We start from the raw sequence: 13,383 nt of genomic DNA, 5'->3' as shown, positions 1-13,383 counted from the left end.
TCACAAACCATGAAGCTCATTTTTTTATTACCATCTGACATTTTTCCCATAAAATTTTTAAAGAATCTACTCCATGTGCACACATGCACAGTTTACTGCCTTGTGAGAAGGTGGTATGTTGAAGGAAAGAGTCCTAGTTAGTCCTTGGTTGTTAGTCAAGCTACTTAACCTTCTGAGTATTAGTTTACCGATTTGTTATATTATTTGAGATGATCTGTGGTCTAAATTTATATAAATATAGAATGCATGTACTCAAAAGGGGCAAATTTTAGGGCCTCCCCCCCATTGTAAAAGTATAATAGTACTTATCCATTGGGTAAAACTTAACATGAGGGAAAAACCATTTACAGTCCCATCATTGTTAATGTTTTGACATTCTTGCTTCTAGAATTTTGTCTTTATGCACACATTTAAAATCACATGTAAGAATCCTCTATAGCTAATAATATACCAAGTGCCACACACCAGATCTGCATAGTAACTGTCATCTGATTCAGTCCAAGGCAGTTGGCTATGCTGAAATAAATTCTCAGTAGAAAAAATGAAAATACCAGAAATTATCTGTAACCTAATGTTTGCTCAGTTGATTCTCTTAAGATATATTTATAAAGAGAAAATTATGAGAAATTAGAATAACAGCAATTTTTCTACATGGATTTTCTTATGTCTATTTGTTTCCTAGATGTATTCTTAAGATGGATCATCACTGTCCTTGGTATGTAAAAAAAATAAATCAACTAAGGGGGTGGGGGTGAGAAGGAGAAAATTTAGAGTGATTTACTTCAGTTTTCCTAAATTTTGAAGGCCATTTTAATTATTCATAGACATAAAATTGATCTGATTATATGTGTGTGTATGTATTTATATAAATACTTTTTAAAATATTTTTTATGTCCTTAACCCAAATAATAATGTATTTAAGAATTAACACCAAAATTCCAAATAAATGTGATAATTTTGTTCCTTATAAAATTTATTAAAAACAAATACAAGACATTGCTCCCTTACACTTTCCAGATGACCCCTTATAAGGTAACAATTATTAAATTTTCTGATTTGTCTTATTTCTATAGTGTGACTTTCTTTATTCTTCTAGGGTGAATAACTGTGTGGGATTTTCTAATTACAAATTTTTCCTGCTGTTTTTATTGTATTCCCTATTATATTGCCTTTTTGTGGCTACAACAGTTTTACAGTACTTTATAAAATTTTGGACGGTAAGTCTTTTTTTCTGACTTAAATAATATTTGACACTTTGTAAGATGCTGTGTTTGTAAAGATTTATTTCATTCTTTATTACAAGAAGATATGCTTTATTCCAATTTTACCAGTTAGATTTTTTAATGGATCAGAAGACGGCTAAAATTTACCTTTGTAGACACATGTTTATTTGTACATGTATATTAAGCAGGGTTTAGTGACCTTCTCGCTTAGTGATCCACATTGGTTCAGCAACACGCTACCAGTAGTTATCTTACATTTAGGAAAGTAATACTTTGCTTTGAATCAGTGAGACCCAATCTGACAGTAACAAAATGACACCTCCAGGCCCTATAACCACTAATCTGCTTCCTGTCTCTGTGGATTGTACAACGTTGTTTCATGGCAGTTGATTGAGAACAAGCCAGATGCCCATCAGTAGGGAACTACTAAAACTAGGATATATGTTAGAAAGGAGCAGGCTCATCCTTAAGAGAGAATAAAGAAGCTCTTGATGAGAAATTATGTGAAATGATCTTTAAGATCTGGTGCTATATAAGCATACATAGAATATATATTGTATGTTACTATTTGTATAAACCAAAAAAAAAAAAAACCAAACTCACTGCTGTCAAGGCGATCATATATAAATACATATTGTATGTGTAAAGACCACCTGTGGGAGAACGCATTAATAAATTGCTAACAATCTGATAGACACTGGCCCTTAATCACCCTTTGGGCCTAGAATTGAAATCACTCCCCTGGGTTCCAGCCAAATAGTACACAGGCATGTAAGGTGAACATTTAGGACAGATAGGTACACTCCTTAGAACAGTCAAATCATGGGAGACCAGAAGCAGCATTTGCATAGGGAGATAGCACAGAGGCAGAAATGCATAGGAAAGAAGGACAGAGGGAAAAGGTAGCCACAGGTCAAAATCATTTTTAAAAAGTTGAGGTTTGCTGGTCTGATAGAGCCTGGTTAGACCCCTGAGACTGTGGCTCCTACCTAGTTACCCTTCAAGTCTGGAACTGAACTCACTCCTGTGGCTTCCAGCCAAACAATAGACAGGTAAACGGGATGAACATTTATATCAGGAAGATACATTCCTTGGAGTTACCAATCATGGGAGAACAGAGGGGCAGAGAACCTAGGGAGACAGCTCAGGGGGCAGGAGTGCTTGGGAGGGAAGGACAGGGAAGAGGTAACTACTGAGAAGACGTGAAAAGAGAGTTGTTACATTGTGGGGAATTGAAGTCAATGTTATGAGACAAAATATGTGTGAAATGCTGTATGGAAAATGAATTTGCTCTGTAAGCTTTCACCCACACACAGTACAAAAATTTTGAAAAAGAAATTGCTAATAGTAGTAACCTCTGGGGTATACAGTTGGGGAAGGGAGCCGTGTAATATTAACTTTGCCTCCTGATGTTGAAGTAGACAAAGATTTCTTAAATAGAGCATAGGAATCACCAACCTTAAAAGAAAAGATAGATGAGTTGGATTTTATTAAAATCAACTGCTTTCATCTCATTGAAAGGCAATTTAAAAAGCAAGCTACAGATTGGGACAAGATATTTATAATGCAGACATCCATCAAAGGACTCATACCCAGAATACATAAGGGAATGCCAAAGGATATGAATCCTTATTCAGTCATGGGTTATAAATGTTTCTTCCATGTTTTCTGTTTACAGCTTCTAATTCTGGTTTGATTGGTGTTTTGGGGGACAAATCAAAGTTTTATTTTTTGACACTTTTAAGGCTTCCCCCACCACCATCTATTTATTTCTCACTTTAGTCTTTTCATTGTAAATTTATACAAATAATCACCCATGTTTGCTTCTGGTACTTTTTATGCTTTTGTTTTTACATTTAAATCTTTGATTTTAAAGGGAGGATTATTGTGGTGAAAATTACTCATACATTTCCTCTCATTAAAAGCCCTTTGAAGGAGATATTATTATTGCAGTGTTCAGAATAGGAAACTGAGATTGAAGAAATAACATACCCCAGGCTGTGTACTTAATAGTATAGAAAGCCAGAATTTCAATTTACATCTTTCTATTCCAACCTCAGGAGCTCTGGTAGCATAGTGGCTAAGGCACTTGACTGCTAACCAGAAGGCTGGCGGTTCAAACCCACCAGCCACTCCTCGGAAGGAAGGTTGGGCAATCCTACTTCCGTAGTGATACTGCCTCGGAAACCCAAGGAGGGGTCGCTATGAGTTGGGGCCGACTCGACGGCAAACAACAACAACAGTTCCAACCTCAAGACACTTTCCACCATACCTTGCTGCTTACAGTCATAGTTAGAAAGTTGTGAGTAGGGCCCTCAGTCACCAAACACAATTTTTTCCTGGGAAATATATATTTTATAGAGATTTTCATCAAAATATTAAATTTAAAAACTTGAGTATATAAAATCAGGGGGTGCTAGCACCCACAATGCCTTTGTGTGTATCAGGGAAGAATGCCACTTCCTCTGGATGCTCTCAGCCTCATGGATTTGGGCCTCTGTTGTTGTCCTGAGCTTGGCATCTCTGTTCAGCTTACCACCTACTCAGCTGTACTCAGTGGCCCGATTTAAAAGAAAAGAATTCAGGGCCAGAAGAGTGAAGTCCATATGAGAGAATTTCATGTTTCTCTATCAGGAACTTCAAGCAGTATGTGATTTATTAATCAAAGAATAAATATTCTGTAGCTTTTAAAATTAAGTTTATCATGAGTAAGGAAATGGTAGTAAATTGAAATCTACCATTCTCTTCATTTACACAGTGCATATTTATTGAGCATTTACTATGTTCCAGGCATTGTTCTAAGCCCTTGAACTTAATTGCTTATCAGTAATCCAAACAGACAAACAGTCCTGTCTTTGTAGAGCTTACTTTTGAGCAGGGGGAGATAAATAATAAATGTATTTATTTATTGTCCTGTGTGTTACAGAAAGTAAATGTTAGGAAGAAAACAAAAGTAGGGCAGTGAAAGGGATTTGGTGAGTGTGTGGGGACAGTTCTTACCTGGGGCATCTTTTGGTATAAAAGAGTGATCAGAGTAGCCTTTACTAAGAAGGGGAAATTTGAGCAAAGATGGTAAAAGAGTTATTGAACCTCTGGAGAAGAGCAGCATGTCAGGCAGAGAGGACATCTGAATGGCAGGACAGAGGCCCCATGACAGGCACATCCCAGGTGTGTTTGAGTAACACAAGGGAAGCTAGTACGGCTGGAGTAGAATGAGCGACAGACACATGGAGTTCTAAGAACTGTGGCTCCATGTTGTCGGATCTTGGAGGTCACTGTAAGGATTTTTGGCTGGTATTCTGGGTGAAATAGGGAACTACTGGAGTGTTCTGAGCAGAGAAGTGACATTATTTGACTTTTAAAAGGATAGCTCTGATTGCTGAGTTGAAACTATGCTATAAAGGAACAAGTGTTAAAATAGATACAGTGTGCATTTCAAAGGCTGTTTCAGTAATCCTGGCTTGACCAAGGTAGCATGCAGTGAACGTGGTAAGAAACCATCAGATACTGGCATTTAGAAACTTAATCTGAACTGGTTTTTTTAAATCTGTTTTCAAAAACAATTTTATTCCCTCCCAGATACACATCCTTTGTATTAAAAATTGAGTGAAAAGGGTGTATGTATATTTAAAGGTTCCTTGAAGAACTTCATATTCAGGGTGTTTTCTTTGAGGAACAGCCCTACATGGATTTTACAGAGCAACGTCTTAAAGATCCTTCAAAACACAGATGATTTTAAAAGCTGACGTTTTGGGTAATTCTGTATAAAAATTGGTTTCTTAATGCATTGTCTTTATTTGCACAAGCTTTGCCGCAGGAAATCTACAGAAAATTGTCCAAAGGTAAAATACGTTATTGCCAATGATGTTCTTATTATCTCTTTTGTGATGTTTATAATGATTATGTGTGGTAATAGTTTGCTTCACGAGATGGGGAAATACAAGAATTCCTTGATATGTATAGAAGATTTTGAAATACTGTGGGAGAGAAGAGAAAAAAGATAAATGTCAGAATAATGCTAAAAGCCTTTCTTATAACTTGTACAGACTTTTAAAGTCAACCAGAACAGCCTCATTTTCTGATGGAGTAGGTGGTTTGCCTGTGTAGTTGTGTGTAAAAGCTAGCACTTAAAGACTTACCTACCTACTATTAATAGATACTGGTTTCTTTGAAGTTAAGAATTTGTTTCTGTTTCAATGGACATGGCCATAAGAAGAAGAACAGAGGAAGGTGTTTTCATTCATTAATACGTATGGTAAACTTATTTATCAAACTTGGTAATTATCTACAAAGGCTCTGCAGAAATGGAAGAAGGGTGAAATGGATAGGAATCGAACCAGCTGAGGCCATGTGCAACTTTGCTGTAGTGGTTAGAAAATGAGATTAGAAGAGTATAAGAGGAAACTTAAATATATCACAATTAGTTTCTGGTTAGCATCATATATATATATATATATATTTAAAATACATTTTAGCATAGGTGAGGGAAAACCTTCATATGTCTAGGATGTTGGGCAGACTGAATATTTGCATAAAAGTACAAAAGTAGATTGTTGAGTATAAGAATCCATCTTGCTATTTTATTACTGAAAATATTGCTGAAGTTTTTAGATAAGAGCAGTTTTGAAGATGACTCTCGTGTCGTAATGAAAATACGCGACTGTGATGATAGCAGTTCTCTGCCTTGGCAGCAGTTGCTTGTGGGTACATTATCTAATTTATTTTCTTTTTCCTCATACTTGGCAGATTTTTTGGTAGGATCAACAATTTTTATTTAAACTAAGTAATAAGAGTATAATTTAGAGGTCGACGATCCTCAGAATTAACTTCTTTTTCTCTTTTCCTCAGAATGAACTGTCTGATACACGTGCAAAATTCCACGTACTTTTTCTTTTCTTTGTGTCTGCAATGTTCTTCGTCAGCGTCTTGTCACTTTTCAGCTACCACTGCTGGCTAGTTGGAAAAAATAGAACAACAATAGGTCAGTAGGTTGAAATAAATTATAATTACTTAGGAAACTGACTGCAAATGAATGTGAAATCTAGAGAAGAACCATCAAACTCTCAAAAACTCACTACCATCGAGTGGGATCTGACTCATAGCGACCCCTCCTTGGGTTTCACTACGGAAGTAGATTGCCCAACCCCCCAACCGTCCTTCCAAGGAGTGGCTGGTGGGTTTGAACCGCCAGCCTTCTGGTTAGCAGTCAAATGCCTTAGGCACTGCGCTGCCAGAGCTCCCTGAGAAAAACAATAGTCAAGTGACGATAAAGTGTTGCGTAGTTGTGTTAAAATTAACTGTGGCTGGAGAGGAACAATGAGTATGTAAAGTTAATTATTTTGAAGAAGGTTGAGGAAATGAGATTGACTTTTACATGGTTTTTCAGTGATGCATTATAGATAAAAGTAGAGAACTCAACCATATTGTCCAAATTTTAATAAGTAATACAGTTTTCACGTATTTATAGAAATGTCTTCTCCAATCAGTCTATGAAAGAGTAGATTGACATACCATCGGCAGGTTCATTCTCAGCAAAAAAATATATCTAAAGCCTAATTACACCTTGTATTTTAGCTAAAACATCATATATATTCTTTCCTTTTTTTCCCCATAATTTGTTATGTAATTGACTGGCATATGTTACAAGATTTTGAGGCTAGGAATAGTACTTTTGACATACTTAATCATTTCCATCTTGTATCATTTGTCATTCAAACTTTTTTTTTTTTACTAGTATCAGAATTAATTCTCTTTTATGGCTCATTTTTAAAATAAAATGACAGAGAAACCATTCAGTAAGGTATTCAAATAATTGGACAAACATTTTCTGTACAAAGATGATGGTATTTTTCAAACTGAACTGTTGCCATATAATCAGCTACAATTCAGTATTTATGTATTGGTTAATGTACCAGTATATGAATTAGGGATTTGTATTTATAATGTTTTATAAGAAAGTTAAAAGACTATTTGCCATCAAACAGGGTGTCTATCAGAATGGAAGGGTACAGTTTTTAAGATAGAAAGATGGCAGGCCTTTTTTGGGAGATTTTTAACATAATTTTATATTTAGATCATTTTAGTCTTAATTTGTTATTAAATGATGTAAATTATGAGGTTCTCCCAGTTTAAAGATTGCTTGGCCCTTCTTCCCCCATCTTACCCTCCCACTGTTGAACATCTTTCATTTCTATCACACCTTCATTACTGTGGTAGTTAAGGTTCTATGTCAACTTGAGTGGGCCTGGTTGAATGGCTGGGCAGCTGGAGTAGTTATTCCTCATGGTGAGACTGGTAATTAACTCCATTGTGGAATCTGCTAGAGAAGCTGGGTAGCTGCTTTAGGGATGTGGTCTGCTTCCAGTATATAAGAAGTAGCTTTGGGAAAGGTCTCTAGCTTTTTGGCACGCTTGAACCCTGCATGTAACCAAGTCATTGTTCAGCAGCCTGCCATGCCCTGCCAATCTTGGGACTTTTTCTGGACTTGAATTAGTGGTCTGCCATGTTGTTTGGTAATATTGGGACTGTTCCTTTTTATTGTCAACCTTGGATTTGTCAGCCTCAACGGCCAGCAACTGCCTAAATGAAGGAAAGCCTCCAGCTTCTGTGGGCCAGGAGCAGGAGGCAGAGCTGAAAAGGTTTGAGGGGCTTCACTTCACCTAGAGCCTGGTACTTTGAACTTGGACTTCTAGCCTCCAAACTTGTAAGAGAATAAACTGCTTGTTCAAGCCATCCCATATGTGGTATCTTCTGTTAGAGTGGCACTAGGTGTCCAAAACAATCCCTTTTCAGTGTAGTTAAACTTCCTTAGACCATTATCTGCTTTATATCCTCATCACAGAATATCTTGAAGAAGGTATTCTCTAGCCATTAGACTTCCTACAGTATCTGAAAACTCAGAAATGTCACAGAAAAACTGGATTTCTTCTTTTCAAAATGATGAATATGGTAACAGTGGGTCCATTTTCCAATGTAGCATCAGTCAGTTGGAGCTAAGTAGTAGCCAGTTGCTTTTGATGGGGCATGAACACTAATTTGCCACAGTTACCACCATGCCTGCTTCATTTGTTTCCTGCCCAAGCCCTGTAGGTATTTGAGATGTGGGTGCTTCCTGGGAAACCCAACTGTTCTCTTTGAACAGTCTTTTTCAAACTTTCTTGCCAGTGACAACAGTAAAAAATGCATTTTATATCATGACCTAGTGCATGCACACTCATGTATAAAATTACATAAGTAAAAATTTTTCAGATTTCCTAAAACAGCATTAATCTCTGCTTTGTGCAGTATGCTCCGGTATTTTCTGTTCTAGTTCATGAAAAATTCTGGTTTCCAGACACTAAATTATCATATAGCCTATTAAAGGGTTTGAACACTGAAAAGTACTGCTTTAGCACACCACTTCCTTTACAGCTTCATCCCCCAAGTTCCTGATCTTTGCCTAGTTTACCACTGCTACATCCACATTTTTGTTGTCCTGTCCTTTGGGGGTTATTTTATTCTGTGTCACCTCTTCCCTTCTTCCTGTCACCTACAAACCTGGAGATTCTTTACTTTCTGGTTTCATAGCTCACCCTTTTCCAATTTGATGAGGCCCTTCCTTCCCCAGTTTACCCTATCGTTCCCAGTATTCAAATTTCTGCCATCATCTCATACAGGCAATCTGGTCCTTTTTGTTCTGGTGACCTTTGCTATCCATAAGTCATTCCCATAACTGCACAGTAAGCCTTTTAATCATTTGAATCTAAAGAATACCTGAAATTTTAAATGTAAATATTCTATCTTTTGACCATAATCCTTTATCCTTTGAGCTCCCCCACCTCTTTACTCTGATGTACTTGCATTTTTATGTAATAACTTCTCTTAAGACTTTCCTCCCACATTTTTATTTACCGTATGGTTTCATTGCTCACCCTTTGCCAATCTAGAAACTATTATAAATGACTTTAACAATGCCTGACAGCATCCTCAAATCTTCTGCTCCTAGACTTTCTCCCATAATCCTTTTGTTGATGGATGACCTGAATCAGTCCAGCACCCAGTTTATCCATGAGTCATAAAGCTGTTGAAAGCAGCTGAACAAAATCTCACTGACATCAACATTGTTCCAGCTACGGATTTTATGTAGGTCCTCTGATCAGGTTCCTTGCAACATTTATTCTAAGTTTTCGCCATTCTCCCAAATCTTTTCCCAAATCTTACCTATTTCGTGAGTCCTTCTTCAAAGAAAAATTAGATGTAGTCGCAATTAAATTCTTATCTTCTCACCTTTATAACCCCACGCAAATGTTTCTGCTTTTATACTCATCACTGTCGTCACCCTCCCTCTCATTTCTGAGGAAAAGATGTCTTTTCTGTAAGCACATTTAACCTTTAGAACTAGTTCTCTGTCAATTTTTACTTTTCTATATCATCAATCTCTCCAACACCCTGTTTCTTATCCTAGCTTATAAACATGATGAAATGCATTCTTTTTTAAAAAAGAATGAACGAATACCATTCTTATGAAACTTGTATCTTTTCCTAACACCCACTCTACTTCCTTTATAGCCAAAATTAAATGATTATAATTACCATCTGCGTCCTCATCTCCTATTCATTGTTCAAGATGAAGCTCAAATGTTATCTCTTCAATATTTCACCTTCCCCTACCACCATCCCACGATACACACACGTCCCTATTTGGATTCTTTTACCTTGGTGCTCCCAGTGCACAATTGACTATTTTAACACTTAACGTGTTGTGAAAGTTTGAAAAAGATTATTAGACTATGGTTCTTTTTTAGAAATTTATCTTTGGAACCCAAAAACCATCAGGTACACAGTAGGCAATTCATAAATAAAGAATAAGTGAAGTTGCAGGATTTAATTTTTCTTTTTTCTTTCAAAAAAAAAAAAAGTAAATTAACCTTACATATACTTCAATAGGTTTTCAGTACTATTAGGTGATTATTTTGACATTGTCATTTTACAAGGTTGATGAAATGTTCACATGATTCTTTTTCCCAAACAAGTTTTATAACTTTATCTTTTAATTGCTACAAATATATTGTTTTATTTTAGTTATGTTTATACTTTTTTATGTCAAAGAAACAAAGTACAAAAACTGGTTTGTTCCATCTCTCTGTAATTCTGAAATAGATTGACTAGTTTTTGTTTGTTTCTTTTTTTAATGTGACAGAATCATTCCGTGCACCCACATTTTCATATGGACCTGATGGAAATGGTTTTTCTCTTGGATGCAGTAAAAACTGGAGAGAAGTCTTCGGTGATGAAAAGAAATACTGGTTACTTCCAATATTTTCCAGGTAATCTAGTTATAAAGTACGTGTGTCAGGAATTACACAGTCTGATATTGTCTCTATGGTGAAAAGTCTTAATATTCAGAAAATACAGTATATGATTACATATCTATGGGCCATTGAGAATGAAAACTCAGAATATCATGATCATGTATAAAATTTTTTATTATTTTTCTTTTTTATAGCATAAAGGAAAGTTCGAGCATATAAAAAGTAGAAAAAATAAAGATAATTTATTTAAAAACAGTCATTCTTTTTTCCTTGAAAAGAATTGTTTGAAGTAGATAATCATACAAGATTTTCATACAATTTTTTAACCTGCTTTACCAGGCGTGATGTCCTTCTCCGGGGACTAGTCCCCCTGATAACATCTCCAGAGTATGTGAAACAAAATCTGACCACCTTCGCTTCTAAGCAGCCTTCTGGCTATACGTCTTCCAAGACATTCTTGTGGCAGTTCATTCTTGTGGCAATCTATGGTATATTCAGTATTCCTCACTAATGTAATAATTTAAATGCATCACCTCTTCTCAGTCTGTCTTATACATGGATATGAGGTGATTAAAAATACCGTGGCTTGGATTAGGTATACCTTAGTCTTCAAAGTGACATCTTTGCTCTTCAATACTTTAAAGAGGTCTTTTGCAGCAGATTTGTCCAGTGTAGTAGGTCATTTGATTTCTTGATTGCTGCTTGCATAGGCATTGATTGTGGATCCAAGTAAAATAAAATCCTTGACAACTTCAATCCTTTCTGCATTTATTGTGATATTGTTTATTGGTCCAGTTGTGAGGATGTTTATTTTCTTCATGTTGAGGTGTACAGAAAGGGCATGGTGGTAGCATCCTCCACTGACCTCCTCTAACTTCAGAAGAGGGAGACAAAATCATCATCAACAGTGCAAGGCTTACTGCTTAAAGACAGATAATGCCACCACCCTCCAACCTTTTTACTAATTCTGATATCAGCTGTCCCTCCCACGGCACTCACTACTTCTGTGCTGGGTTTATATTTTGTTGCATTGGCCACACAGAACTCACAAACAGTACTCACAATTATGAGGTTTACGGAAATAAAATAACCAAACAGGCTACAATTCAGGTTCAGGAATGCACTCAGGATCTAATTCTTTGATCAGAACAATCTCCCCTCTGCTGTGCTCTCAGGTATTCCTCTCTAGGCCTTGGCCTCTTGGTCTGGCCTCTGTCCTGCTCAGGCAAGTGTTACAAAGCTCTTACAGCTCTGCTGATAGGTACACCTATGTGCACCCTACTCCATTAGCAAGGCTCCTGCCCAAAGGCACTCAGCTTTCTTGCTCCATGGGCCAGCAAGCCTGCAACTATATCTTGTGCCTCTTGGTTCCTCTGCAGTCATCTTAGCCGGTCATCTCGGTCAGTCAGTCGTTTCTGCCTGTTCATTGTCTCTACCCTCTCTCTGCCAAGTAGGTCAAGTGCAGGGATCTCAGGTCCCAAGACATGCTTCACTCCACCTCTGGCTCTTCTCTCTTGATGGCAATGAGATCCCCCTTTCTGTCTCTAGGAAGGCTCATTTTAAGCCTAACAGAATGACAAAACTAACCAATCCCCACGTTAGAGTTCCACGCACCTTATTTGCATGGTCTTAGCCAGTAATATGGTGGGAGTTACAAAGACTATGGCTACAAAAGCCATACCAAGTAATTCACTGCACCACAAGGTATAATCCATACTGCAGCTTCAGTCTTTGATCTTCATCAGTAAGTGCTTCAACTCCTCTTCCCTTTCAGCAAGCAAGGTTGTGTCATCTCCATATCACTGGTAGTTTCCCTCCAGTCATGATGCCATGTTATTCATAAAATCCAGCTTCTTGGATTATTTGCTCAGCATACAGATTGAATAAGTATGGTGAAAGGATACAACCTCAGTACATTCCTTTACTGATTTTAATCCACACAGTATCTCCTCCATACAGTATCTCCTTTTTATGTTCAAGTTGACTATCTCTTGTTCTAGGTACAAGTCCCACATGAGCCTAATTAAGTGTTCTGGAATTCTCATTTTTCACAATGTTATCCATAATTTGTTCCAATTCACATAGTCAGATGCCTTTGCATAGTCAGTAAAACACAGGTAAACATCTTCGTGGTGTTTTTTGCCTTCAGCCGAGATCCATCTGACATCAGCAATGATATCCCTCATTCCACATCCTGTTCTGAATCTAGCTTGAATTTCTGGCAGTTCTCTATAAATGCATTGCTTGCTGCAACTGTTTTTGAATTGCCTTCAGGAAAACTTGAGTTGTTGTTGTTCCTTAATTCCATTAAACAGTGCTCAGCTTTCTTGAGCCTCCATCCTTGCTTTTCAGCCTCTGTTAGTTTTAACTATCTTAACCTCTTATTTACGGATTCATTCTTCTGCCTGATTAAATTTGTTGGTAAGTCTTTCTGTTGTGTTTCTCATTTCAGTCACTGTCCCTTTCAGTTGCAGTATCTTTTTTAAAAAATCATCATTTTGTTCTTGAATTGTTTTCCTTATTTCTTTTAGCTCTTTATCTGTGTTTTCCCTTTGTTCTTTAATTATGTTTAATGTTGTATTCTTCCAGGTTTTTTTGTTATTTGGTCATCACAGATCACTTTCACTCCTTGTGTCATGTTAATTTAGATTGGTCATTACTTCTCCATTCTTTAAGATTTTTTGATTTTTTGCTTAAGATTTTTTGTTGGAGCATTGGAATTTTTTTTTTCCTTTTTTTTTAAAATTTTATTTTATTTATTGTGATTTGGGTGAAGATTTACAGAGCGAATTCACTTTCCATACAGCAGTTCACATATACTTTGTCTCATGTCATTGACCACGATTTACAATGCAACAGCTCCCCTCCCA

The 13,383-nt window shown here is 36.7% G+C and overlaps 1 protein-coding gene across 1 annotated transcript in view; it reads left to right on the top strand.

The window, feature by feature from the left end:
• The window catches only part of ZDHHC20 (zinc finger DHHC-type palmitoyltransferase 20), a 55,416-nt gene that overhangs the window by 29,666 nt on the left and 12,367 nt on the right, over positions 1 to 13,383 (top strand). The window contains exons 6-9 of the mRNA XM_007942512.1: positions 683 to 715; positions 1,097 to 1,217; positions 6,072 to 6,204; positions 10,402 to 10,528. Coding sequence (XP_007940703.1) covers positions 683 to 715; positions 1,097 to 1,217; positions 6,072 to 6,204; positions 10,402 to 10,528 — 414 coding nt within the window. The remainder of the gene's footprint in view (positions 1 to 682; positions 716 to 1,096; positions 1,218 to 6,071; positions 6,205 to 10,401; positions 10,529 to 13,383) is intronic.

Source organism: Orycteropus afer, unplaced genomic scaffold, assembly GCF_000298275.1.
Source record: "Orycteropus afer afer isolate SDZICR_OR568_19922 unplaced genomic scaffold, OryAfe1.0 scaffold00092, whole genome shotgun sequence".
Taxonomy (NCBI): domain Eukaryota; kingdom Metazoa; phylum Chordata; class Mammalia; order Tubulidentata; family Orycteropodidae; genus Orycteropus; species Orycteropus afer.
Note: the sequence above shows the minus strand (reverse complement) of the source record. Positions and strands in the feature narration are given on the sequence as shown.